General features: G+C 35.1%; 3 protein-coding genes and 1 long non-coding RNA gene across 19 annotated transcripts in view; 2 read left to right on the forward strand and 2 right to left on the reverse strand.

Annotated features, from left to right (window-relative positions):
* Nucleotides 1-9,417, forward strand: part of LOC122572067 (ubiquitin-conjugating enzyme E2 H) — a 45,504-nt gene extending 36,087 nt beyond the window's left edge. Inside the window, exons 3-6 of one of the 2 annotated variants that reach the window (XR_006318366.1) lie at nucleotides 5,219-5,386; nucleotides 5,525-5,653; nucleotides 5,868-6,848; nucleotides 7,384-9,417. Coding sequence is in view for 1 of the 2 variants with exons in the window: in XM_043736618.1 (XP_043592553.1) it covers nucleotides 5,219-5,386; nucleotides 5,525-5,653; nucleotides 5,868-6,004 (434 nt within the window). In the remaining variant the exon portion in view is untranslated. Of the gene's footprint in view, nucleotides 1-5,218; nucleotides 5,387-5,524; nucleotides 5,654-5,867 lie in introns of both variants that reach the window. The other variant, XM_043736618.1, reaches the window with a different exon arrangement.
* A 3,328-nt stretch (nucleotides 9,418-12,745) lies between these two features.
* LOC122572117 lies at nucleotides 12,746-16,528 on the reverse strand. The gene is made up of 2 exons (XR_006318378.1): nucleotides 15,987-16,528; nucleotides 12,746-15,516 (listed from the first exon to the last, which is right to left on the reverse strand). It is a non-coding gene; the product is annotated as an uncharacterized LOC122572117 (long non-coding RNA).
* A 1,138-nt stretch (nucleotides 16,529-17,666) lies between these two features.
* Nucleotides 17,667-18,076, reverse strand: LOC122577821. The gene is made up of 2 exons (XM_043749458.1): nucleotides 17,957-18,076; nucleotides 17,667-17,882 (listed from the first exon to the last, which is right to left on the reverse strand). Exons 1-2 carry the CDS (start codon nucleotides 18,074-18,076, stop codon nucleotides 17,667-17,669), a joined length of 336 nt encoding a protein of 111 aa, XP_043605393.1.
* Nucleotides 17,732-27,046, forward strand: part of LOC122577819 (inositol 1,4,5-trisphosphate receptor) — a 48,425-nt gene continuing 39,110 nt past the window's right edge. For 14 of the 15 annotated variants that reach the window (XM_043749432.1, XM_043749442.1, XM_043749436.1 and 11 more), the window contains exon 1: nucleotides 17,732-18,172. The gene's annotated coding sequence lies outside the window, so the exon portion shown is untranslated. The remainder of the gene's footprint in view (nucleotides 18,173-27,046) is intronic. The other variant, XM_043749447.1, reaches the window with a different exon arrangement.

Consider the following 27,046-nt stretch of genomic DNA (forward strand, 5'->3'; position numbering starts at 1 on the left):
GTCGGTGCACGTTTAATAAAGATAATTCACGAGGCTCGATAAAGTGCGCTTCGAACAGAAAAAACACTTTTTCGTGGCAATTTGTTCGGCGAGACTTATTCCATTTTGCACGTCGTAACGCGGTGATATCGATTTTTCTCGCGCGAATCCAGCTAAACTGTTGCGGAATTAACTCGTCGAAAACTTAGCAAGCGTTATCAAATAGAAATTCAGTAGAATGAAATTGAATTTACCGAAATCTGTTCGAGAGAGACGCGAATCACACGATTGAAAAATTAAGTTTAGAAAGGGACCAAATTTGAACGAATTTGAATATTCAGATGTTAAACATTATGGTGGTATATAAAGTAGTTAAATATATTATACCATGTCCAGTTATTACTCGGTCATTTTCTCTAGACGAGTCTCTGATAAGCCAAACTGAACTTGTACTCGCTGTATGTCGTTTGCTCGTTTGATCTAAACGCACCTTTACGACGTTGTTCGACAAGTTTCGATAATTGTGGTCTTGTCATATAAAGTTTATAGTTGATCGGTCGTAAAGGAAGTTTAAAGAGATGTGACATGAATATGAATTGCGAAAAGTAATGACTGAGAGCATTGGTCAAAGCAGGAAATACGCAGGAATAGCTCAGTTATCGCACAAACGAGAGATCATCCTATGGTCCATTACGATTCAATCAGACAGAAACAGGAAATGGTCGGCTTCAGTTACGGTGTTCGACCAGCTATTTACAACCCTTGTAGGTTTTAGTAGGGCGTAATAAAACACCGTGTCGTTGTAGGAAATTTCTAGATCATACAGAATTACTGTTCTGCCTCTCCCTCTCTTCATTTTTTAAATTATGCAATTCACCTCCGTGAAACTTAATCCTAAGAAATTAGATGTTGTACTATATTAATTAAGGGAACTGATTATTTAGTTGAATTATTTTTCTACATCGTAGAAAAGTTACAAGAAATTTTACTGAAAAAGCTGTGGTGAAGTGCATCATCGGATAAAGTTTCAAGATCAATATACAATTACTTCCGACTTTATTACTTTTTAAAATTGTAAAAATCAAAGCACAGATAGAAGCTTATAGAATGATTTTATACAAGCAATGGCTCTCCTCTATTTGAAATGGTTCAAACAATAGCGACTATTTGTTCAGTACACGTGTGATCGTTCATAAAAACGTAATTAAACTCAGTTTGCGAAGGCATGCACAATGTTTCGCCAACCAATAATCGAACATTCATACAAAAAATTGAAAGGGAAAAATTCACACACGACAGAATGAAAAAAAAGAAAGAATATCTGTACGAATTGGATTTATAAACCGTCGAATGATGTAGACATCAAATTCAGAAATGCGAATACGTTTAAAAAAGCGCGTATACGCGCCGCTGCTCCAATAACGCGTGCACGATCTTTTGAACAAAAAAATTAGACGAAAAAATACACCGAATACGGCGTACATAGCGAGAGGAGAACAAAAATACAGGAAAAAAGAAAGAAAATAAAAATCACGAAAGAGGAGAGGAAGGATGAGTCCACGAGGTTCGATGAACTCTCGTTGCACGCCGGATAGGAATTAAACTCGGTGCTGCTTGTGCATTCCCGTAGCTCCGATTCCGCGTGGATATCGATACTTTCACCGTGAATCGGCGCGCGCGTGTTTCCACGTGCGTGTACGCACAGGTGGGTCACGTTTCTCGCCTATGCGTCTGCCGCGAACGCATAACGCACGTTTGCATCGCCACGTGTGTAAGTTGCATTACCATCCATAAGTATTTCGATAGCTTAGTCCTCTTGTAGAGTTTCACTATTGTGTGCGAGATTGTACAAGTCACAATCTATTACATTTGTACCACAACGTTACTCTTCTATTACAGTAACTTTGGTAATAAAAGAAATTCAATTTATCAATTGAATATGATTTATCAATGAAATTTATAAATAATGTTTATAAACTGGCAAGTCATTTGTTTATCTCATATAATGTAAAATTTTCAAAATTACAAAGGGAAAGTAAGGAAAATTATAACTTATAACTTGTCAATTGGTAAACGTGTCAATTCATTAATAGTTAGTAAATTATTGCACGAGTTGTGGTGTAATCGACGAAATTGGATTAGTTTGAAGAGTTTTATTTGAAAAGTAACTTTTATATATCTGCAATAATTTGGAAGCGTGCAGCGTTGGAAATGTTCAAATATTTACACACAGTAGCGTAGAGGTACAGGTAGGCTGTGTGTACGTAAGCTGTGTCGTGTGTGGGTGCGATCGCAAATGTACTAACGCGCATGTACATTCGCGAATCGTGATTCTCGAACGCAAAAGTCGGTCCGCTGTGACGGAAAACCGAGAGAGCCGTGCACTCCAGGTCTGCGTAATAGCTGGTGTGGCCTTCTGTTACTCGACTTTGGAATACTCGAGCTGGATCGATTCGACAATTCATCGTATCGTTTTTTTGCAACGATGCTCGTTATTCAACATAGTCGGAGTCGCGAGGCAAAATTTTTAAAACGTTCAGAGGGAAATTTTCCTTTTTTCCCCTATTTTCAGTAGTAGGGATAAATTAGTTCGGTTAAGTATATCAGTTTTCGTGCCTCTCTTGCAACAATAAATTACGTAATTCTCATTGATATTGATAAATTCTAACTGGTATTGATTTAAACGAACAAAGTACGTATCTCAGACGTTTAATAAAGAAACTAGCTAACATACATGGTATCCCAGTTCTTTTTCTCGCTAAACGTCGTCGGTATATTCTACGGGTCGAGATAAGGCAAAATTTCACATAAACGTATATCGTTGGAAGCATTGTTAAAGAGTTATAACAAAAAAGTGATGTATGAAAGTACTGTAACTATGAGCTACAAAGTATGAATAGATCAGGAATATCCATAACTCCAATTACAATTCCATTTCAAAATATTCATCATTGCTCTCATTACAAGATTGTCAGCGGCGAAAAATTGATCTTATTCCTCTTTGAAATTCTCTTTTATTAGTTATATTTCGTTATCATATTCGTACTTATATTATCGTTTATTTATTATATTTTTATCGTTGAGGCTGGAGTCGGAGAACTATTACAATATATTCTGAATACCATTAGACGTAAATTTCCTAGTCTGTTCATACCTTTGTACTGTAGCAACGCACGTTCGTTATCTTTGACAATGGTTCCAACGATGTATGTTTATATGGCATTTCTTTCCTATCTTGACCTGTAGAATATACAGACAACGTTTGGCGGGGAAAAACTGGTACACCCCATATAAAGGTACACCCTGTTAAAAAATTATGTGTCTTACACATAAGATATTTAATCTTCAAATTCTTAAGATGAAGTAAAAGGCCTGCTCGCATTCTGGACTCGCACCAACTTTACAACACGTAGTTGTACCATGTTTCAACTAATTATGATCATTTTCAAATAGATATAATTCTACGAAGCAGTCCTACTTTAGAGGGTGAAATTTGCTCGTCGTTAATTAATCAGTATCGGTCCTCACATGTTATTGCCGCAATTTCGTCGCAGATGGCTCGAGAACGAATATCCATGAACACAGAACAGGATGGAATCGGCACAGCAGCCCATTCTATACGTATTATCGATGCCCGCCGGCTTTTCCGATTTCGATGCGATTATCATGCGATAGATAGCTCGATTTCTCTCTGTTTCCACGATCATATTAATTATGGTATTAATTTCGAAGAGAATTAACTAGCGAGCTAGCCATGAATATAATCGTGCAAACAAGAAGGCAAGTATCTCGCGGTGTTTCAAACGTTGCGGACCGTTTATTATACAATATCAGTATGATATTTTTACTCCATACAATGCTCGAAGAACATTGTTTCTTTGTCCCGTTTTTTCTTTTTCCCTTTCTCTTTAATTCATTTTTACTTTCGGGCACCGTCAAGAACGCTTCAATCGCGATTTGACAGTTAATTTGGCATCTGGGCGTTATTTTATGCGAAATTTTATAAATCACGAGGTAAAAGTTGCCGATATTAATAAATACACTGCGAATGTTAATCATATCTGTGGAAATTTTAAATGTGCAAAGATGATCAGATCGCACGCGATACGTAAAAGTATATAAAATATACAAAGCAAAATATTAAGTTATGATGCTTACAGAATGGAACAAATCTTTATTCGGACTTCTTTCTTCCAGTTTTGTTTACGTAGATATTAATTTTCGTGAACATCCGTATTTTGAAGTTTTCTGTTGTAACAGCAACAAAATTAATAATACAGCGAGCAAGTAGCAATAAAATAGTAAGAAAGCAAGCATACTTTTGTATTTGTAATCTTACAAATTACAAGTAAGCCGATCGTTTAGTTCCAGGTAAAATTGTAAGAATATAAAAATTGTCAAATTATGGAGGTTCCTTAAGGTTCCGTCCCTTCGTTTGTCTCAATTGTTTATACTCGCCCACTAATTGATTACCTACCAGATTTCCCGCTCCGAGTACCAACTGGCTGAAAAAATATATTTCGTTCCTCGCTCGTTCCTTTACCTTTACGCTTCTTCTTCTTCTTCCAATCTCTTTTTCTCCTTTTCCCCCGGCTCATTCCAAACGTTTCCAGTGATTGATTTTAATCCGCGGTCGAAGGTCTCGTTGCTCGTTGTTGTCGAAATAAATTTCATTCGACGAACACTCTGTTCTTTGTCTCTGCGTTCTCAACGTTCGATCGACCGGTATCTCCTGGTCACGTTCTATGCGCTACGTACGATTTATCGGGGTACATCGAATACGCTGCCGCAAGTAATTAGCGGGAACCATGTATTTGGCTGATTCAAAGGGACGATTCGACACGTTAAACCGAATTTTCGGAGAAATTTCCAGCAAAATACCGACTAATTTACATGATCCCATTTTGCGATCAATTCTCGAGATATCATACACGTTGTTTGACAGTGTAATAAAGTGGTACAATAAACGGTATAATGAAACCTAGAACCAACGATTCACAAAACAATAATTTTGTTCTTCTTAGGTTTCTAGCATCGGTAAATATCGGTAATTTTGTTGTCAATAATTTGGCTGTAGATGTTTATGCATTTATAAGAAATTTAAAAGTATAAAAACCAAAGTTTCGCTTTTGGAGATTTCGTGATACTACAATAGCCAATACTTTCCGCCGTATGTTACACGTAGAAGACTTTTTGCGTATGATCGTTACCGACATTGTATTCTTCTATTACGTTACAGCACCTTACGAGGGTGGAATATGGAAAGTGAGGGTTCACTTACCCGAGCACTACCCCTTCAAATCTCCTTCGATCGGCTTTATGAACAAGGTGTACCACCCTAACATTGACGAAGTCTCAGGCACCGTGTGTCTAGACGTAATAAACCAGGCTTGGACTGCCCTTTACGGTACGTATTTACATAATCTCGAAATTTAATCGTAAACCCTCTATAAATCTTACATTGCCCAATATTCTAACATATAATTTTGCCAATCATGTTTCTCTGTATCAATTCAACGACGATCTTTCCTATTTACTGTTTCAGATTTGTCAAATATATTCGAGTCCTTCCTGCCCCAATTGTTAACATATCCTAATCCAATCGACCCTTTAAATGGCGATGCAGCGGCCATGTATTTACACAAACCTGAGGAGTACAAGAAGAAAGTAGCAGGTGAGTTGAGAGGACTCGTATCAAAATACGAGAAATACACTGTTTTAGTCTGTGTTTACGAGCCTCGTCTTCGTTCAGTTACGACTTTCTCTGATCGATTATCTCGCGATGGAAGTCACGAGACAACTCGTGGCTACGACGTTCGAAGTTATTTTCAACGTCGAACGAAGTATATTTAGCCGGGGATGCAATTTCCTTCTTGATTTCTTGGCAGATTACGTGAGGAAATACGCAACTGAGGAGGCGCTAAGGGACCAGGAGAACAGCGGTACTGAAAACGGGGTGTCGTCCGATAGCGAGTCTTCGATGAGCGACTTCAGCGAGGATGAGGCGCAGGACATGGAGTTGTAACCAAATATTTTACCATCCGTACCCATATCCTTAATCTCGATTTCTTGTAAACTCCGACCGCTCGTCCTACCAAATAGATGCTTACATTTCGAACCTCCAAACCTCACTATCGGTTTAGCTGCGTGGCACACTCGTCACTTTGTTTCGTAGGGAACGTTGAACCGCGACCAGGTTGTCCGTTAATGAATCGGGAGGTAAAAAGAAAAGAAAAAAGATAAAAGGGAACGCATACATAAACGAAAGAAGAGAAAATGAAAAGGAAACGAAATTTGAAGGAAAAGAGAAAGTACGAGAATGATGATGTATACGTAGAGAAAAGGATATCGCTTTTGAAGTTCTCTTTACGCGAGAGATTGGCGCTCTCGTCGTCGCCGTCGTGTTTTTCAACGAGGGACGTTGACGAGAAAAATGATACGCGCCGTTTTCGAGAAAGAAACACCTCGTTTTTTTGCATTTTTTTTTTTGATTTTCTTCTTTTAAATTCACGGCTTTGCTACCGATTGATCGAACGTCGATACCTTCTGATTGTTGGAGATCTGGCATCGATCGAACAGTCGCGAATCATCGTGCGTCGTTGACGTTTCGTTTAACGATTGTACGCGCGGTTGCGCCGTCAAATTCTACGATGAATTATTCTAGAAAAATTGTTTCTTTTCTTTTTTTTTTCGTTGAATGTTTTTGTTCGATTATTCCTCCACGTTTCGAATTCTTCGTCGATCTCCCTCTGGTTCTTTCTCTTTCTTTTTTTCCCCTTCCCGATCGAGTCGAGTCAGAAACAGACAGTCTTGGGGCGTTAAAAAGAACGATGCACGAACATGAAAGAAAGATCACGTTCGCTCGACAAGTATGTATATCTTTCGGATGTCGTAATTCACATTACGCTTGTTATTCTCTGTCTCTCTGTGCGCTCTCGTTATTCGTACAGGTGCCACGAGCAAGCACGATATAGATCTCGAATCAACATCGATTTCGAATAAACATTCGTTTCACGTGTTTTCGAAAATGCTTGCTCGTAGAGTAACGACTCTTTTGTAATTTGCACGATAATTTGTCACGAAACTATTGCATCGTATTTGAAATTGATAGGATTCGTACGTTTGTAACTACACGAAGAGTTAACGATGCTATGAAACTAAAGAAAAAAGCTATTGTTTTCCGCTCGTTTAACATTCAAATTAATTATTTCTTTTTCTTCTTTGCCGTGGCTCAAAATATCTATCTGGTTATTAGACGATCTCTTTTCTTTTTTCTTATGTTCATAAAATGAATTATCTTGCGAAAGAGAAACAAAAAAGAAAAAGCGAAATGGAAAATAGGATACTAGGTGCGTCTTCCTCTTTCTGTTCTGTCATCACCATCCCTGAACGTTTCCCTCGTAGGGCGCAGCAACGAGAAAAGGCTTCGTCAACAGTGTTGAAGACACTGACAAATCTACGATATAAACGGCGTTTAAGTAGCGATGTTAATGTCGGGACATCCCAGCCACAGTTGAAATCTGCACGGTCAACGTTTTTCGACGGAAGGGAAACGATCGAAGACACTGGTCACTTACGAACGACCTCGGCCTCCTGTCTCGAGACACACGCGAACACATCGAACGTACGAATTTTCAGAGAGTTGCGAGAGGACAACGACGCGGCGTACACACCGGAGTTGCGTCAGTATTCGGAAATGGACGTAGATTTCATTCACTCGGGAGGAAGTAGAAGCAATCTGGATACAACCGTCTAACGGCTCATCGCGAAAATTTCTCTGGTGATATTCTCACGATTATTTTATCATAAAAAAAGCAAGAAAAAGAACAAAAAAAAGAAGAAAAAGAGAGAAAAAGAAACAAATGACTTTAGAGCAATTAATATTGTTTGTATAAGGATTTTTCTAAACGCATGGTATGAAAAGTTTTTCCAAATTTTTAATCGAAACGAGAGAGTCGCTTGTAAGAGAGAAAAATGACTTCATTCGAGCGCCGTGGCGTATGTAATATTTTATTTGTGTCAAATAAGAAAGGATGGAAAAAGGAAAAAATTTTTTTGATACAATCGATATTTTTTAGAGGTAACTTTAAACTGCGCGTTCATGCAAGTCGTATTCATGCATCGTGTTTTTTCTTTTTTTTTTTTAATTCTATCGACGTTCGGCTTAATCGAGAGAACAAAGCGCATACGGCGTGAAAGTCTGGGACAGAATTGGCGAGAAGTAAAGGAAATCAATGGATGATAGAAGAATATTTAGTGGAAGTGAGGAATCGTTTCTTTTTTCTGATGATGCGAAAAGGCTTGTAGCAAACGGGAGAACATGAATTTGTACAAATCTTGGTGCACAATAATCTTCGTTTAGTTGTAACTCGCTTCAAACTGATCTCTCTCCTTTTGCGTGGTTTACGTATATGCAATACGATCAACTATACGTGCAAGTATAGAAAATGATATTTTAGTGCCTTCTCAGGCAGAAAATTGTGCCTTATTACATGGGTCTCTGTAAAAAAAAAGAAAAGAAAAAAAAAGAAAGAAGAATGAAAATCTTATTGGTAAACATATTCGGTGGAAAAAAAACAAAGAGCATTAATTAAACAAACACAAACACACACATCAATAATTAAATCAATCGCTTGGAAGAACGTAAAACTAATACAGCGTGTGCTTTTATTTTCGAATATTGAGATAACGTTGAAGAACAATGTTAAGCTTTGTGTAAGTCTTTTTTTCTCTTTTAAAGAGTGTTCGGCTAGTTGGGAATGCGATGTCAGAGAGAAATATTATTAGAAAGAGAAAACAAATAGAAAAGAAAGAGGAAAGGATACGAGGATAGAGAATAAATTTTACCAAAAATGTTTATAAGAAAAATCGAAATTTCTTGTCTGTATTCTTGCAATAGGTTCACTCCTTAGTTTTTAACGAATAAATTTAATATTATCGTTCTATTATTACTCGTAGTAATGGGCGCGGTTATCGTTTCATTTATGTCAACGCATTGTTTTTTATGCGCTTTCATTCGTCTATGATTTAGAGATTTCGCATATTTGATTTCTTATTTTCAAAGAGTCGCGAACGTTGTCAAGATTGTCGAATCTTGATAATTCTCCCTTCTTTTATTTATTACGCGGTTTTAATTTTAATTGTGCCAAGGGACGAGTCGTGAAATTCGTAAAAAGCGATAGCTGCGTCCACACGTTTTTAATTGTTACGCAATCTTTCCTTTTTATTTAAGGAAATAGAATATATTTACGTGGAAGTAAAACAAGAAAATGGATGAAAATAATACTGTCATTCAGAATTTACAATTATTTATGATTATTTAAGACGTGCTTTCATGGTATTTTTTCGTATGATTCGCAGTGGCTCTATACGTTGGTGAAGTGTATAGCAATGTATTTACTGATTAGAGAAATGATTATTAAAATGGAGTGAAACTGATACGGCGTTTGTATGGCTTATTAGGCATTCACATGCCCTTTCGACGTTTTTCTCAGGCACTGTAACGATATATATGTAAATTATATTTGTTTCATTTTGTCATACTTCTTTTTTGTATCATCTCGTCATTGCGATATACTCGTGAACCTTTTCTTTCACCGAAATTACATTTAGGACAACACACGAAGAAAAATACACAAAGATTAAGAGACAATGATTCAGATTCTTTTCTTTTTACGATCGTTTGTATTTAGATAGTCCGTTTGTAATTCTGAACAGTAATTTATACTAATTTCTCTCAGTGCTTATCCGTGCTCTATACCTCTCCATAGAATATTCTCTTTACTTCCAAGTAAACTGTTGTAGTAAGCTTTAATACGTTCTCATTAGCATCTTTGGACGCGTCTTCGGGCGCTTATGTTCTCTTCAAAGATATCCTTAAACGATAAGCAAAAGGATCGAACAGATAACGAAAGAAAAAAAAAAGAAAAAAATATAGAAGGAAGAGAGCGTAAGAAACGATAATTACAAATTTTGCGTTCTCGTAGATTACGGTAATCGAGGTAAAGTCGTATTCACAGATCTCACATTATTACTTTTATACATGTAACATAGGTTTATCGATTAATTATTATGTTATTATTGATCGTATTCGCATAACTCTATTATGTATTATTATGGTTTTACTAACTGATTGTTTAACCAACCGAAAGGATAGTTTTAATAATCATTTTTTATTTTTTTGCAATTGTTGTTTGTCTCTCCTTATGTTTATTACTTCTACATTGTACGTCTTACCGCATACTTAATCTCATAAGTTTATTAGATCAATTCATTTGTTGTTCCTTCATACATTACCGCTCACAAGTATGGAATCAGTCATTTAACGAGAAAGGAACTTGTAGTTCTTATGAAAAAAATACTAATTAATATTTGAACTTTTGTATATTTTAAGTTAGTACATACAATTATAAGAAAAAAAAGTAAGATTTGGATTAGGATTCATTATCAAAATAATTTTTCTTCCTCATAAAAGTTTCTCATATTTATGGCATCCCTTTTACAAATTTTTCCAATTTTTCTTGTTGAATATTCATTTTTCCAATTATTTCATATTAATTCCTAGAGATGCGTTTAAGACGTTAGATTGGATTTCCCCATTAACTTTGTCCAGTTCATTCCTTAGCCACTCAATGGAGTTAACGATTGATTGATCGATTAATTGATGGACAAACCACGATGCATAAAGTCTTTTCGTCGTATTTCTATCTCAGGTATTCCTTACAGAATTTCAGAATACGTTTCGAATTATAATTTTATCGCAAACAAGAACTCTGCTCAATTCGTGATTTTATAAAAACGAAGAACGAACACACATGACAATACAATGAAAGAAGCTTCTAATAAACCAATGTAAGACAAAATATGGTAAACTATTTTATTTTCTTCCACGAACTGTGAATTTCAAAAGTGATGTCAAACCTTTGAACAGTAGTACGCAAGTCTACATTATGCCTTTCCATGTTAATCGTGCACCCATCAAACAAAGATTCTTTCTTCTCTATATTATTCTTCCAATTTACAATTCGTTTTATTACATGTCAAACTTCAAAAAAGACATCACGTCATTGCTTATGTTCATACGCATCTCTCCCTGTATTTCCACTCTTTCCCCCCCCCCCCTTTTTTTTTTCGTGGCGTAGCATTTTACGAAAAGGAAATTTGATATAATGCAAAGGAGTCGTTATCTATGATCAAATTCAACGTGTGTAATTAAGATCGACGATTAAGATCGATATTAGACGACGTAGAGTTATTCGTGACTCCCCAGAGTTATCCGGCGAAATCGCGTTAGCCGTTTTCTCGAGTCGTTGAAAGACGAATGTCTCGCTCGTTTGAACTCGTGCAAAAATGAATGAAACGTACGTAAGTATATGTGGATACACGATCGTGGGACAACTCCAGAAGCAAGCAGTGACGAGCAATGCCATTCGTTGCCAAAGCGAGTGTCACTTCGTTAATTTCCATTCTGGTCAGGGGAGGCGGCCACGTTTCCGCTTTGCTCCGCGAAGAATCAACTGACCATTCGTTAAATGTTTCGAGTATGATCATAAGTTCGCAACTAAGGTTTACAATCATCGTGTTTACAATTTTTCATCGTAAGGCCGCGATGAAGCTGACGTTTTAAACGCAGCTACAGAACGTTTCTTTGTCAGAGCAAGAACAGTCGTACGATAGAATCTGAATGTTTTAATGACTGATCGAAGAAAAAGATCATACGTATGTATTTGATGGTGCAAAAAAAGAAGAAAATTTCGAAATTATGGCAATTTTAAAATTCAAAATTGATAGCATTAATAGAACTGTTTTTTTATTTCATTTTGAAATTAACCCTTTGAGGGATAAATTTAATAAAATTGGAAGAAGATCATTATGTTTAATATTTTATATTTACAGGCACAAACAAAGTGGTACTTTTCAACTTCACTTCAACAAGTTGTATATATCATGCTTTTTTCTGTATAATCTTCAATCGGAGAAAATTAGACGTTCGCAGATAAACTGAATCGTCGAATACTTAAACGAAATTTTACTCTTGTATTTCTTTCCCTGAATTTTTATTTCTATCGAAAAAATTTCAACCATTTAATCTAATAAACGATTGTATATAATGTACCAACGACATTGAGAAGAATTCCATAAGCGTTCAAAACGATTCAGTTCGTCTACAAGGGATTTAAAAAAATATGTTTGCCTATGAAGAGTTAAGTGTTCATCATTGCCACGGCTATTCTTGCTCCGTCATTAAGATTCTCAATGATTGTTTGAAGACACCTTCTCTCGTAACACATTTCAGCGTTTAGTTTTACGATTATCGAACTAATTTTGAGCGATATATCTTCCCACTTTCGGATAAATTCCATCGAGACAAGGAAATAGCAATATTTTTGCTACTCGTTCATAATAACTATATCGTCGATGTTATCTAATGTGTTAATGACGATGCCAACGTACGCATTCGCAATAATGGTTGATTAAAGCTATACAGAACTTATCGTTATCGTACGATTAGAAACGATCGAAGCTAGTTTTACACAAGATACCCAACAACGATGCTATTACGTTAACGGAGAATATATTCGATTTGATTCTTTCATCTCCATCTATTCATACCGAGTTCTATTGTTTTTCTTTTCTTCTCCTTCTGTTTTTTTTTTCACTGGAATCTAGTTTTTATGAAACATTCTATCGAAACTCTTCATCTTACGTTTCAGTTACAATAAGGGCAAATCGTATACGAATTTTTAATGGATATCGAGCTTGTTCATAGTCATATATATATATTAAAAAAAAAAAAAAAAAAAAAAAAGGAAAAGAAAAACTGTTATGAACGACGCATAACGATGCAAAGTTGAACTTTTGCAGCATCTTAGACGAATTTCACGATATTGTACGTGAAGTCGATATCCAACATGGCCACAATAAGGAATTCGTATACTATGAAAACGCGAAATTCTGTGTTTAAATGTTTCAGCATAAACGAGCGAAGAGAATCGTTGTGAAATTTTCTTCGTGAATCGTCGATAATGTACTTATTGTGAAAAGAACGATCATAGGATTATCGTGAAGGTACGAGCTTGTTACTTTTTTCTCTTCTTTCTTCTTTTTAATTTTAGAAGTTAAAGTTAAATGAAAATTAAATTTTAAGGTAACGAATAAAACGAGTCACGAAATATATTCTCCATTATGCGTCTGATACATTGAAGTACGCTGTAATATTTTGAAATTTGTAAGCGTAGTAAATCTCATTATACGAGATGGGATGCAGTGACGGAAGTTGAGGAACATTCTATTCGATCGTCTGATTCGATCGCGAAATAGTTGATACATAAATGCAATTATATATATGTGATGGACGATTAAGAGGAAGGTGATGCACAATAACAGATATAAAAGAGAGAGAGAGGAGAGAAACGATAAGAGGAAGGAAAGAAAGAAAAGGAAGAAACATATTTTCTTTTAAGCGACTGTTAGTCGGTGAGTCTCAGTCACGTGAAAGTGAAGACGTTTTATTATTGACTTGTCACAGTCGCTCAGAAAAAAAAGAACAAAGAAGTAAACAAAAATCAGGTTCGAGTATGCAGGGCTTTAAAACTTAGGTACTGCGTCGGTAGAAGTATTCTCAATACGTAGCATGTAATGTCAGATTAACATTAAGATGCTGAAACATACAAAACACGATTGTCATTAACTCTGCAGTAAGTCAGTCGGTGATACATCATAATTAGATTGCGGATTTTTATGCATTAATGGGAAACTTAAAAAATACAAGAAAGTATAGAATGCACACAGTCTGTAAAAATATTTACAGTACGATATTTGTTATGATATTCTCTCTGTAGACTTCGTTTTTCTCTGATTATGTTTATATAGAAATGTGAGTTTGCATAAACATCCACAGTCTACTCGTAATACTTAGCGACACAGAATCGTCAATAAAAAGAACAAAGAAAAGGAAAAAAATGTTCTTGTTGCAGTCTAATGTGTTCAATTCAGTTTTCGCAGAAAGCCGTAAAGATACAACACGTGCTATATGTAAACCTGTCGGAACGCCAGCCGACCAACAAACTCGTTGACTCGCGTGAGTACTGCAGGGTTTACAGGGAATCGAGGTACTTGTTAAAGAAAAAAGAAAAAGAAAAAAATAAGTAAAGAAGTCAAAGTTAAGCTTTAGAGGAATTAAAAAGAGGAACGTAGCGACGTGGAAAATTTTTGGAGCACTTGTTTGCGAATTTCCGAAAATCGACTTGATAGTAAAAAAAAAAAAAAAAAAAGAAAAATAAGAAGATAAATAGATAAATAAAAGAAAATGAGAAAAAGAAGTAATGTTTTTGGGAACTGTGTCTACGTTCCACGTACAATCGTGAGATCGAATTATTGGTGTCCGTAGAGGTATATATATTTTCTTATTATATAACGGTAATTAGCTCCGCTGCTTTGACACATTAAGGCCTTAGTACATTAAAATCAGTTACATACGAGGGTTTCAATTGTTCGATTTATTGTTCGATCAATAGAAACGATCACGGCGTAAAAAGAGAAGATCATGTATTTGCGAATAATCGTTCGGTGAAGATATTGTCGATACGAATCCGAAATTATCGGAGAATATTAACATACACATATACACGTTCCTCGTTTGGATTCTAATTCGAACTGATTTAAGGGAACTAGAGCCTTAAGCGAGTTGTAAAATTTCCTTAGGTATCTATTGTTTTAACGTATGAATTGTCTATGTCTGAATGCTATCATCAATTAAAATACACGGTTAAAAGAAGGGAAAATAAGGAGAAGGAACAAACTGTTTTTCCGGTAAAAATATCTGGGAATTTACACAAGTGTCTCCGCACTTTACTCTTTTTAGAAAAAAAAGTAAAGTAAAAAAAGAAAACGAAAAGAAAACATACAAAAAAAGAGAGAGAGAGAGGAAGAGAAAGAGAGAAGCACGCAACCACGTGGCGTGCTTCTGTTAATATGTTTCGTGGATTTATTAAAAAGGATCACAAAACGTCTTTCTAGTTAGTATAGTAACGGTAATTAAGAACTTGCTGATTCCACGTTTTCATGGCTCATGGCGACACAATAAAGAATAACGATGAATACTACACTATTATAAATATTTATTATAAATAAGATATAACAAATATAAAGGATAAATATATTATATTGAATTAATAATGATTGAACGAGATGAAATTTTTTGGTACAATAAAATGAAAAGATTAACGTTGTTGAGATTATTTCATCCTGAAATTGCACTTCCTCGTACATTATAATTTCATACATTCTTTTTTAAACAACCTTCTTGTCTGCTTCATTCTATTTGATAGTCTAATACCAGAGATGAGATACAGTAGCGATTGTCAGAGTTTTCTAAAATCCTTGCATCATCTTTCTGTCATATTATAGAAGTAGCTTGTCTCGAAAATAAAATTCGTCTTTCACTCTGCGTTGAAAGCTTTTGTTTTAAATATAGAAGAATTTTTCAAGAAATATATTAATAACTTATTTGGTATATGTATAGACATTAAAAGTTATCTGAAACATAATATATATTATAAAAGGGTAAATGATTACAGAAATACTATTTTGTTTTGTTCTATTTTAATCTTAATTAATGGAATGATTGAGAGTGTGAATATAGTAGATAGGAGCTATCAGTTAACACACTGAGTTAACTGATAGCTCTTGTCCAGCCTGTCCGCATCTCAAGATCACGTAGTTAATTTACTAGCGATGCTAGCAATGTGTTTGATACGAAATTAAATGATTTGCGGTTATGTGATTCCACGTTGGCTGATTGCATGTTTCTTACACGAACAGCAACTGTTTGCTTTGTAAGAGTAGATATGATAATGATTTGTTAATTATTCACAATATGGAAGTCAGCTACGATGACCTTGATCTTGACATATTGTTGTCAAGGATACTCTCCTGAGCAACCTCCAGAAGATTTTAGTTGACGCTCGTTACTTTTTAAAATGTTATTAACGAAAAACTATCGTTACCGCTACTGTGAATTCTGCTTATAATTATTCCTATAATTGTGGCAGCGTATGCGTCAGTACTGGTTACCAGCACTTTCACGGCATTATGCGCCAGCCAAATAAAATATTAACTAAGGACAGAATAGATATAACGAAATGGAACTTTGTGTCATAGGTTATGAAATACCGCCTGTCAAAAAGTCAAAATGTTTCTTACGCCCTCTACGATTTTCTACGGCGAACATGGGAATTATCAGAGATGGCTCGTCAGTGATTATCTTATCCACGAGGTACAGAATAGACGTGACATTTGTAACGTCGGCCTACCGACGTTTTACTGTTTTATCGATACGATTACCAAGAAATTTTGTTTCTATTGTCATTTCGTATTTGACTTCCGAGGTCTGCTAACGCGAGTCCTGTTGTCATCAATAATATCAGCACCCATCAAACGGCAAGTTGCATCTTCATGTAAGCTAGCCTCTTCTCTACAGAGAAAAGCAGGACATAAAAGATTTGTATCACTAGGTCTCGCGCCTTTATTTATTCGTTACGAAATGTCTCGTGCGTTACGAGAGTATCGAGATACGCATCGATCATTCGCAATTCAATAAAAAATAAAGAATATCGCCTAACATTTCAATTTGGGTTAAATGTCTCGCAATTTAGTTCACCCAAAATATTAAGGATCGTAGTTGACAAAACGATTCGAATACAATTTCATTCACTTGTCTAAATTGAGGCAAAACGATTTTCAATTTGACCGGGAGGAAGCAGGCAGAAACAGGTAGAGACGCGCGTGAAAATGCGCGTAAACTGAAGGAAACGTGTGGAAACGCGTGGAAAGTCGAGGAAACGTGTGCAAACGAGCGAAGACGCATGGAAATAGGTGGAGACGCGTGGAAACATGTGCAAATACGCGTGAACTCGAGGAAATGGGCGGACACATGTCTTAGTTATTTTTTACAACGAGCTCAATTTGACGTTAGTTGGTAAATGGATTGTATTTGAGAATGCAACGTATTCGCAATTAAATCTCAAAGAATATTATGATATCTATTCTTAGATCTTCAGATTTAAATAGACAGAATCGAAGAAATACATAATACAGAAATATATTATTTGCAATTTTATAGGAAAATTTAGTTTCAATTCAACCCAGTACTCTACTGAATCGATAACGTCACATGTAACGCGAAAATGGTAAAGAGATCAGGTGACTGCCAAAACGTGGGACGGGAAAAAGCATTTCATGTTACCATTGACTACTTAGTCGGTGATGTCATGTCCATTCTGTACCTGTCTTTACCTCGCTGTGCCTTATCTGTGATAAACAGATGGCAGTATGTGTCCAAGAATTTCTACAATACCGATGGGTCTGTCAGTTGAATAGGCGAAAATGTCTCGTACTCTACGAGTGCTATAAGATATTCCTTTTCATTATGAAAAAATTATGAGTGAATAAGTAATAAATAATAATATCCATTAACTGATATCCATTAAGAAAACACTTTTTATGTAAAGTTTTTCAAGGATGTTTACTTTATCAACAAACGATGTTTCTCATTATTGCATTAAACAATAATTACTACTTTCACATTTGTGTGTATTTTTCTAGATAATAGGAGTTATATTATTCCTATACCAATAGAAAGAACTCGAAAATTCATAAAAGTATTTGAAAAAGTTGGAGTCGATTGATCATTGGACGATACGCAGCCATATGTAAAGTTGAGACGAGTCCGCTTCCAGTATTCCAGTCGTGCCAGAACCACCGAGCGGTGCGAACGTTTTTGCTCGTGCGTCGTCTTCTAAACTCTCGTGTATACGTACGCACGTATCGGTGATTTTACGACCATAATCAAGTTGTACGTTTCCGATATAATCCAGCGTCGTGAACGTTTCAACCAATTCTGTCTGTGTATCAAACGTAGTGGACGTTTACAAATTCTGTGCAGAAGAGAATCACAGTATCCGTGACACGTACTTACATGAACAACTAGCGAGGCAAAATCACGAACGTTTTCGCCTTTTTCGCTGAGGTGCATCGACGAACTATCGTGAACGTAGTTTGAAATATTTTTGGCCATTCGAGGAACGTGTTCCGGCATTCGTAAAACCGGTGCGTTACCGCACTACATTCAACAATTTCGATCGACAACGTGAAGTGCTCCGAAAGTGTTGGAACTGGTACAGGCGACCAGAACGTGAGTAAACACGTTTTTTCTTCTTCTCTTGGCTAACGCCGATAGTTCAAAGTACAAGTTTCCTTTTATTTTCGTTCCTCCAGCTCATTTTCCTTTGCAATCTTCGATATCTATGAATATTTCTGTATGTTTTACTTGCATTGTTTTTCTTCGTGAAATATTTGATTGTTCTATATGTCTCGATAGGTTAGATTTTATTCCATAGGACAAATCGTAGGATGACTGGTGTGCGTGAGAAACGTGTCAATAAGTTTTAATAGATTTGTCAACTAACATGGGACAGACATTTTTCTTTAGACGACTGAAGGAACGTGCGTGCAGAATCGAGTGCGTGTTTCGATCGTTTGTAATAAGCTCTCCATACTTTTAGGCATCAGCTGACAGTATTAGAACGGGGCTTTTTCAACGGCAGATCCGCTTGACGTTAGCCGCCAAGTTAATTTCCTTCGCGTTCGAATCTCTCGATACTTCGACTGTGGCAAAAGCGTGTTGTTATTCTGTGCGCACACAGTCTATTTGAAGTCGTTGCCAATTAAAGTCTCTACACCTTTTTGGAGCTGAAATCCTTCCTATTCGTAAAATTCCTGAATAATATTAACAAAGCGTTAATAGCGCTATTGACAATACAAACGACTGTCGCAGCACAGATTTTAAAAAGAAATTAATGTGGTTAAGAATAATTGATGTCAAGTATCCTATTTATTGTAACTATGCTAGTTTGTAAACCTAGAGGAGACATTTTAACGAACACGATTCTAACGTTACGATTTTTATCCTTATGACTGAACAAAATCTCAACTATACGGAATTAATTTGTGTATATTTTATTTACTTTAATATACAATCTAATTTTTGTTTTCAATTATAAATTTTATATACCTATACATAGAATCACCTAGTTAGCTCCTCGATAGAAGGAGCTCCTATCGTGAGCGCATGTACTTCATCGTTCCTGGAGAATCGTGTAGGATTTATATGATTCGTCTTATAAAAGATTCCACACGAGCACGTTTTATTTATCCTCCTTTCAATAGCACGCCACGCTTTACGCCGATCGTGTGTGTGTTATCGCATACGATTTCGGCCGCGAACACGAAACTACGAAAATGGAACGTGGAATGAAATTAATTTGTTTGATATTAGGGGAACGCGCGAAATTGATTCGGTTACTACAACTTCCGCTTCACGGCGATAATAAGCGTAGTCACGATCTTTCAATTGTTTCTTTTTGTTTTATTCGTTGTTGACATGCAGTAGCTCGCAATAAGAATCGTTTATTACACTTTCTCAAATATAATTAAATTTCAACTTTCAAATTTAAGGCTACAGCTATATCGCCGATTAAGATATAGAACTTGCACCAGAAGGAGCCAATAGAGAGGAAAATTAAAACCTGTTTTCAAATATTTTACATGAAGTCATTTACAAGAGGTTATATCTAAATTAATGATATAGTATGATTTTTTTAGGCTTATCATTACAATTCTACCGACAACTGAAATATAAAATTTATACCAAAAGAAAATAATGCAAAGGAAAAGATCAAGTCTCTTTTCATGTATTTCACAAGATTTATTCGAATCAAAATTATTACAATAATTTCGTATTACAAAGATGATCACATAGTATATTGTTTAAACAAAGTTAGAAAAATAAAGACAGTGAACGATTTGTATCGCGAGCCACAGACTGCAACTACCTTGTGCAGCAAGTGTATGTTATTTGCATCGCGTTTATCGTAAAAACGTCCATGTAACTTCGTTTAGTAAAGGCCAATGACTTGACCAACTCGATTTCATCTTCGGTGTATCTTTCTCGCATATCCTTCTTCCATATCATTGGCGGTAGATTATAAGTGCATGCATATTGTTGCGTCAATGATCGAAACTTTCTATTATTAGTTTTATTTCGATGCAAAACGGATATATCGCATTATGCATCGTATACAGCGTGGGTCGAGACGTACACTCGGCAAATCCCGCAAAGGGTTAATGACATTTCGCGCGGGTGGTGAATCGCTTGAACTTCCTTCTTTTCGCGCACTTCGATTTGACTGACCTGGAATCGATATCGCAGAGTATCGATGCTCTCCCATATACTATATTTGCTCCTCTTACGGCAAAAGATATGGATGCGGAAATTTTCACTTGTTCGATAAACGTTTCTCGATTTTCATAATTATATTACATGAAAAAATCTAGAAAATATCCAAAGTATAATAACTGTTGCAATATTTAAAGTAGATAAAATAGTCCTCTATTTAGGTGCCATTCTTTTATTTATATTATTTATACAAATGTAAATTTGGAAAAAATAACTGCAGTTTAGTAATTATATTACATTTATTATATTTTGATTATACTTATCATCTCGAGATCTATCAGATTACCTTATGTTCAAATATGAATTATTGTCATCTGTATAATCATATGAAAATCGCTCGTTCGTGACAACAACTGCTATTCCGAACTGTTATACCGTACGCAATTGAAAAAGAGGCCAATGTATTCAGATATCAGCCATTCATCTCATGTTCGAACTTTTCAGCGATCGCGATAAATATTTTCGAAATTAGTTCATTTCTAGCGATCCGTTAGATAACTTGGAGTTATAAAATTTTCTTTACTTGAATAAAAAACAGCGAAGCGTGAAACGTTCACGGAATTTATCGTTTTCTTTTTAATAGACAATGTTTTTAGCAAGCATACATTTTTAGCAGCAATTACGAGATTCGTTTGAGATCTGGAGAAATGTTATTAGAAATTTATCTATAACGTTTTTACAGAAAATTATATCGATATTATAATTTTCTACTTATCTGCAAAGTATTATTTCTGCAATCCAATGAATGGTATTCAAAAGAACTTCGATTGGAATGATTTTTCAAAATCTTTCAAAATTCTACATATTCACGAACGCTTTATGTGTTTTTAATTCACGGGAAGTGGATTATTTTCGCAACGCACAGTGAAATCGAGAGCCTTAGGAAGATTTAATGAAACGTTCTATTTTTTACTCTGTAGGGTGATAGCCTCTTTTAAGTTGAGTTCAACGACCTGTCGAGCAAGGTCACATATCATCGTAAACACACCACGAGAGAGGACCCCGCTATATAATCCTTTTTCGTAATGGATACTCAAAATTTCCGGTTTCGATTCAACGTTCAAGATGAAACGGGATATAAACCCTGGTTTTACATTTGCAGCAACTTAACAAAAAAAGAAAAAAAGAAAAAGGGAAAAGAAAAAACAGAACATTCGATATACGCGTGTACATCTCATCTGTAATTTGAAATACTTCAAAAGACTCGAATTCTCTCGAACCATTCAAATTCCATGCGCATATCAAATTTTCTCCATTGCACGTCACGTGATCCATTTACGCCGATTCGATAACTCCACTTCCATTCGAATTTCAAATATTCGCTCCATTTCCGACTCCATTTCTATTACCATGTTACGTCTTTTCTAAAGCGACCTTGTCTAACAGGTCTTTGAACTACTCCGAAAGACACTCGTCAATCAAAAATAACTCGTTGAAGAACTTGCCAAATGGCCTTGGACCATCTTTCACGTACCCACTAATCAATTTCCCTCTACAAAATTCGAACCACTTACTTTCTCTCTCTTTAGCCCTTTAGCTACCAACACACAAGAGACAAACTCGTAAAAGATGTATCAATTATTGTTGAAAATGACAACGTGAGTTCGCACTCGCCATCGATATGTAGATGCGCTAGTTACAATAAATAGTAACTAGAAGATAGTTCTAGATACAATCGATAGATTTAATCGATAGGTTTAAGATGCTCTTTTGTTTTTATCCCTAGCCCTAGTAAGAAAGTGCAATAAAGGTTTTTCGGCTCAGAACGGTGTGATAGATTTATCCAAAGAATAAAATAATAACTATTATGATCCTACTTCTAAATACAGAAATAACAACAATTATTGTATATATCATAAATTTCTTAAACGTTCGAAATAAAATCGTAAGACCATAACATGATCGAAGGCCAGAAGATTTTTTATTGTTTGATTTTAGTTTTCATGTTCTGATTTTCTTCAGGAGATCAAAATAATACTCTCTAACATTTTTTTATTTCTATTCAATACATTTAATATCTATGTTTTTTTTTTTTAGCAAAGTAATTCATTATATTACGTTACTTTTACGAGTATATCTGTAATTATATATCTATATCTATATTCTTAATTATTATATATGTATATCTATATCTCTGTAATTATATCACAATAGAACTATATGTATGTATGTAATTAAATTATGAAATTGTAGATCACACGAGAAAATAGGCATAGATTAATATTTGTTTATTCGACGATACATTAAGACACAGATCACTTTCACCGTTCGCCATCGTTGTGAGTTAACTTTCGACTATTTAACTATCAGAATACTTTAGCTAAAAAATAAAAAAGACCAGACACGAATTACGTTTCGTGTATGTCTTTCCTGTAAAAAGTTGTTGTATCTCGTGCTGGAAATGCAGGACGTCTTAGATGATAAGACAATGATTTTCTAAATCTGTAATTCTGAATTTTTCGTCGCTCCTGCTACACTGTCAAAGGCTGAACGTCTAATTTCTTTCGCCGACGAATTCAAGAAAAATGAAAAAGAATGCTTATCTGGTATATCTAGTTTGCACGCGCGGAATTACGTGTACGGAAAATATTTATATCGAGGCGGATATCGATGAGCATCGGTGTCGCGTTAAATCGATCGTTCGCGAAGCGTGAGATGCAACTATCGAGGAAGGTAAAAAAGAAACAAAAAGTAGAGGAAGAAGATAGACGAGAAAAGTGTAGGCGACGCGTGTCGTGAAAAACCTTGGGAAAACGAAACTCTATCTCGTTGTAACGTGATATACGACCACGATTCTGTAATGTTATGGAAACTATATTCTCGTGAAATGGAATAGCCTTTTATTGTTATGCAACCACGACAAATTGAAAAGCGCGCGCGTGTACGCGATTCGCGTCGTCGCGTCATCGTTCCGGGTTCTCTGTTGCTTGAGGAGAGGCCAAGGTGCACGGGCTTGAAATCCGTTTAATTATTGCATTATGCAATAAGCTGCTCTGCGGCGACAGATTCGCTGCTTGAAATTTTGATTCCTGCGCGTAGTCCTGGATATCGTCTCTCGTTGATCCAAGGCGTTTCGGATTCAACCTCGTGATTTGATTTGATAACGATATAGAAACATGTACATGATTCACGAATATGCTTATATCTACAAATCAGTAGATATACTTGTCGATTTTAATTGTAATTTTTACTAAAGTAAATTTATAAGTTTTTAAACTGCAACTTAGTTTCCTTTGTAATATATATTTTACAAGCGTTAATAAGATTTGATTAGAATTTGATTTGATCAAGTATTGATCAAAGTTCGTTTATTCCTTATTGGATAAGATTGAGTAGATTGAACCGAAAAGACAAATAATTCCCTGCTATTTCCATTGCAATACATTTGATAGGGAAAAATGACCTGTATAAAATTGAAAATAGGTCTTGCGAATTATTTTTACGTTCTTTGTGACTTGCGAAAGTTATTAATTTGTATGATATTGATATTGGATTCAGAATAAAAGAGAAAGTAAAAAGGCTGGCTCTTTCAACGCTCTGTGCGATGTTTCATCTTCTGTGCAGAGAAAAAGAGAAGAAACCAGCTATCGAGAGGCAACACAGAGAAAAAATAGAGGGGACGAGCAGATGTTTCTTTTATTTCTTCGTCGGATGTGCCAGTGATCGAACAATAATCGTCAATTGACTGGCAATTGACGATCTAATGAAACTGTATCTATGCGTCGACAGGCTCTGTTGAAATCTTAAGCTTGTGCTTACAGTTTTTTATGTTATAGATATCTTTATTTTTATTACATTTTTAATTAACGTCGTTATGAAGACTTTGGAGTATTTCATCGATGCTTCCTTCGACTATTTCGGTTTAAATTCGATTAAAGTCTCATTCACAAAAACGAAGAAAGAGAAAAGCAAGAAGAAATAAAAACGAAAGAAGAAACGTAAGGACGGTTTATGAATATCGTACGTAGTACGGGGTTCATCGATGGTGTTTGTAAAATTCCATTAATCTCATTCATCTTCGATTATCGTCTATGCGTCGTACGAAATTTTTTCAACTTGTAGCGTTGCGGTGAATTAAGAACGTCCGTTTTACAGCATTGAACGCGCTGTGTTTTACGATTATTTCGAGCACAGCCAGCGATTATTCGTGGACTGTATTTTTTCAGACGAAACATTCACGTTAACGGCTCGTGAACAATTTGTCAGCCGATCATTTCCATATAAAATAGCGTTCTCATTTCAGAACACTGCTAAATTCTGATAAACAGAGGAAAAAGGAACAAAAAAAAAAAAAAGAGAGAAAATATGGGAAGATTGCAGGGAAGAATAGGACAAGTCACATTTTCCATTTTTTTAATTAACCCTGTGTTTGTACTTTTATCTCATTTTGATGCTAAACATCGGCCTCTTCGTAATTTTAAATATGTTGTCTGCCCTTATACTTGTACTTCGTCAAATGTATTTTTAAACCTAACAGATCTAACAGTTTAGATTATTTTACTTTTATTTATTTTATATTACAATATCCGTTTTGATCACAATGACGTTAGAATAAAAGGATGAACAGAGATAATTATCACGTTTCTCTTCTCTTCATACTCATTCTCTTCATACGTATGGTACACGCGAAAGAAATACCTTTGAATTCGAGATTATTGGAATATCAAACGGCGTAGGTAACTTAACGAAATAATGCTCGTTTTAATGACTGCTCGGTGAATCCTGGTTATTTTCACTCTGACTTTTTCCAGCCGATTTATTTTCGCGAATCGTTTCAATGGAGATCCAGAGGGAGCTAGAGTAGTATGATTTTAATTTCTGATCACTGGTATTGTGTATTCTTGGCTTAGTTCGTTCACGCTCGTATGTTTAACGCTGTTCTCGCATCGGCTTGACAAAACGTTGAAAGTATTCTTTAGAGATTAACTGTTAAACGCATTTTCATATTATACTCGTTGCGAATTGTTTAATCGTGTTATATCAAGTTCATAAACTCACCGTGAATAATTAAAAGATGCGGCATTTAAATGGAGCACAAGTTGTGTTATTTAAGTTTCGCGTTATATAAAGTTGCATTATAGAGGCAGCAATATAAATGAATGGAAACAGGACTGGTTTTACAGAGATATGTTAATACACGACCAGGTTGGTAATAAATTTAACGGCAGTTTGTACAATTTGTTGAATTTTCACTAATTGAAACGGCCTGCTGTACTTCTAATTAAATTTACAGTCTAGTTATGACTTCATTGCGTTCTGCTTTTATTTGTCTATCTAATATTTATATCGTCTATTTATATCGATGGAATATATTATTTGATGATGTGTGTGTATTAAACTCTTAACCAGGAAGGAGTTCATATAACAATAATAATTCTTTTACACAAAGGTCTATCATTTTCTGTGATTTCTTATTTCTCTGTATGATATCTACATTTGCAAAACCTACCATCGACCTAATTAAAATTCCCGTTACTTTATTAATTTTTAATTTTGTGTTTTTAGAAATCTATTATCTCAAGTTCGTTCATTTTTCAAGATATGTTGAAATATCTCAATTTATCTGCGATTTTTCATCTTTCAAGTACAGTTATACCAAAACGGACTATATATTTTCAATCGATCGGTTAACTGCGTTCGACGAGTACACGAGTTAAACGAAAACTTTATTTCGGTGCTTTTGACGTGTATGCTCGTCGCGTAAAATAAAACGTTGGCATTTACTATAAAAATTACAAACTTAGTAAGAAGTAATAAAGATATCGTTTAGTGATATGTTTACTTTACATTGTCTGTAAAAATGCTATATATTTTATGAAGAAAAATTTCATTATTTTCTTTGGTGTATCGGTTATTCCTCGTATACTGTATCCGTTTTTACAAAGGGTTGATTATTTTTTATTATTTTCCCACCTTATATTGGGTATTTTCGAATATATAACACATATACTACTATAAAACTACGTACTACATATATACTACAACTACAAGTACTTCTCCATTTTATAGACGTGCTTGAACTCATACATATTATATATAAAAAGAAAAAAAAATAACAGGAAAGCAAGCCAATTAAATTTTTTGGTCCAAAGTATTGAACAAATTATTAAAAAATATCACACAGAAAAGACTAACTAAATTTCCTATATGTCTTTCTAATTTTTTTTGTTTATGAATTCTATTATTATCTTATTTGTAGTCTTGGAACTTTTTGCAACAATAAATTTTTCAACGATGAATCGTTAATTTTTTCGAATAAAAATATAAGCTATCATCGCTTTGCTTTGTTGCGAAATTTATAATAGGAGCATTTGAATTGAAATCGTGGATATTAATTAATATATACGCTTTAATTAAGGATAAATTAAATGAAATTTTGATAGTTCAGTTCATCTTTTTATTGATGAGCGTTTAAACGAGACGTTGATCATGCCAGGTAAAAATTCATCTTACCTCCGTGACTCATCGTGTGTTCGTGCTGGTCTCGTGGGTTTTTCTATGAATGAACACCAAGAATAGAATGTTGTTGAATGAAGTAACACATTTGACGATGTATTACAAGGAAGTTCGACATAGATATAGAGACTTGGATGGAGAAAGTAGCTCACATAAGATAGTTGCATATATACATTGATATCACAGAATAGTTTAAGCGCAGACGTGTAGTCTATACGGTAACAATGATCGAGGAAATTGTAATATGCTCTCCAAAGCAATTGGCAGACAAATTACGCGGGCGGATTGTGTCTTGGAGATAAAAGAAAATAGGGC

Source organism: Bombus pyrosoma, linkage group LG2 (genome assembly GCF_014825855.1).
Source record: "Bombus pyrosoma isolate SC7728 linkage group LG2, ASM1482585v1, whole genome shotgun sequence".
NCBI classification, from domain to species: Eukaryota; Metazoa; Arthropoda; class Insecta; order Hymenoptera; family Apidae; genus Bombus; species Bombus pyrosoma.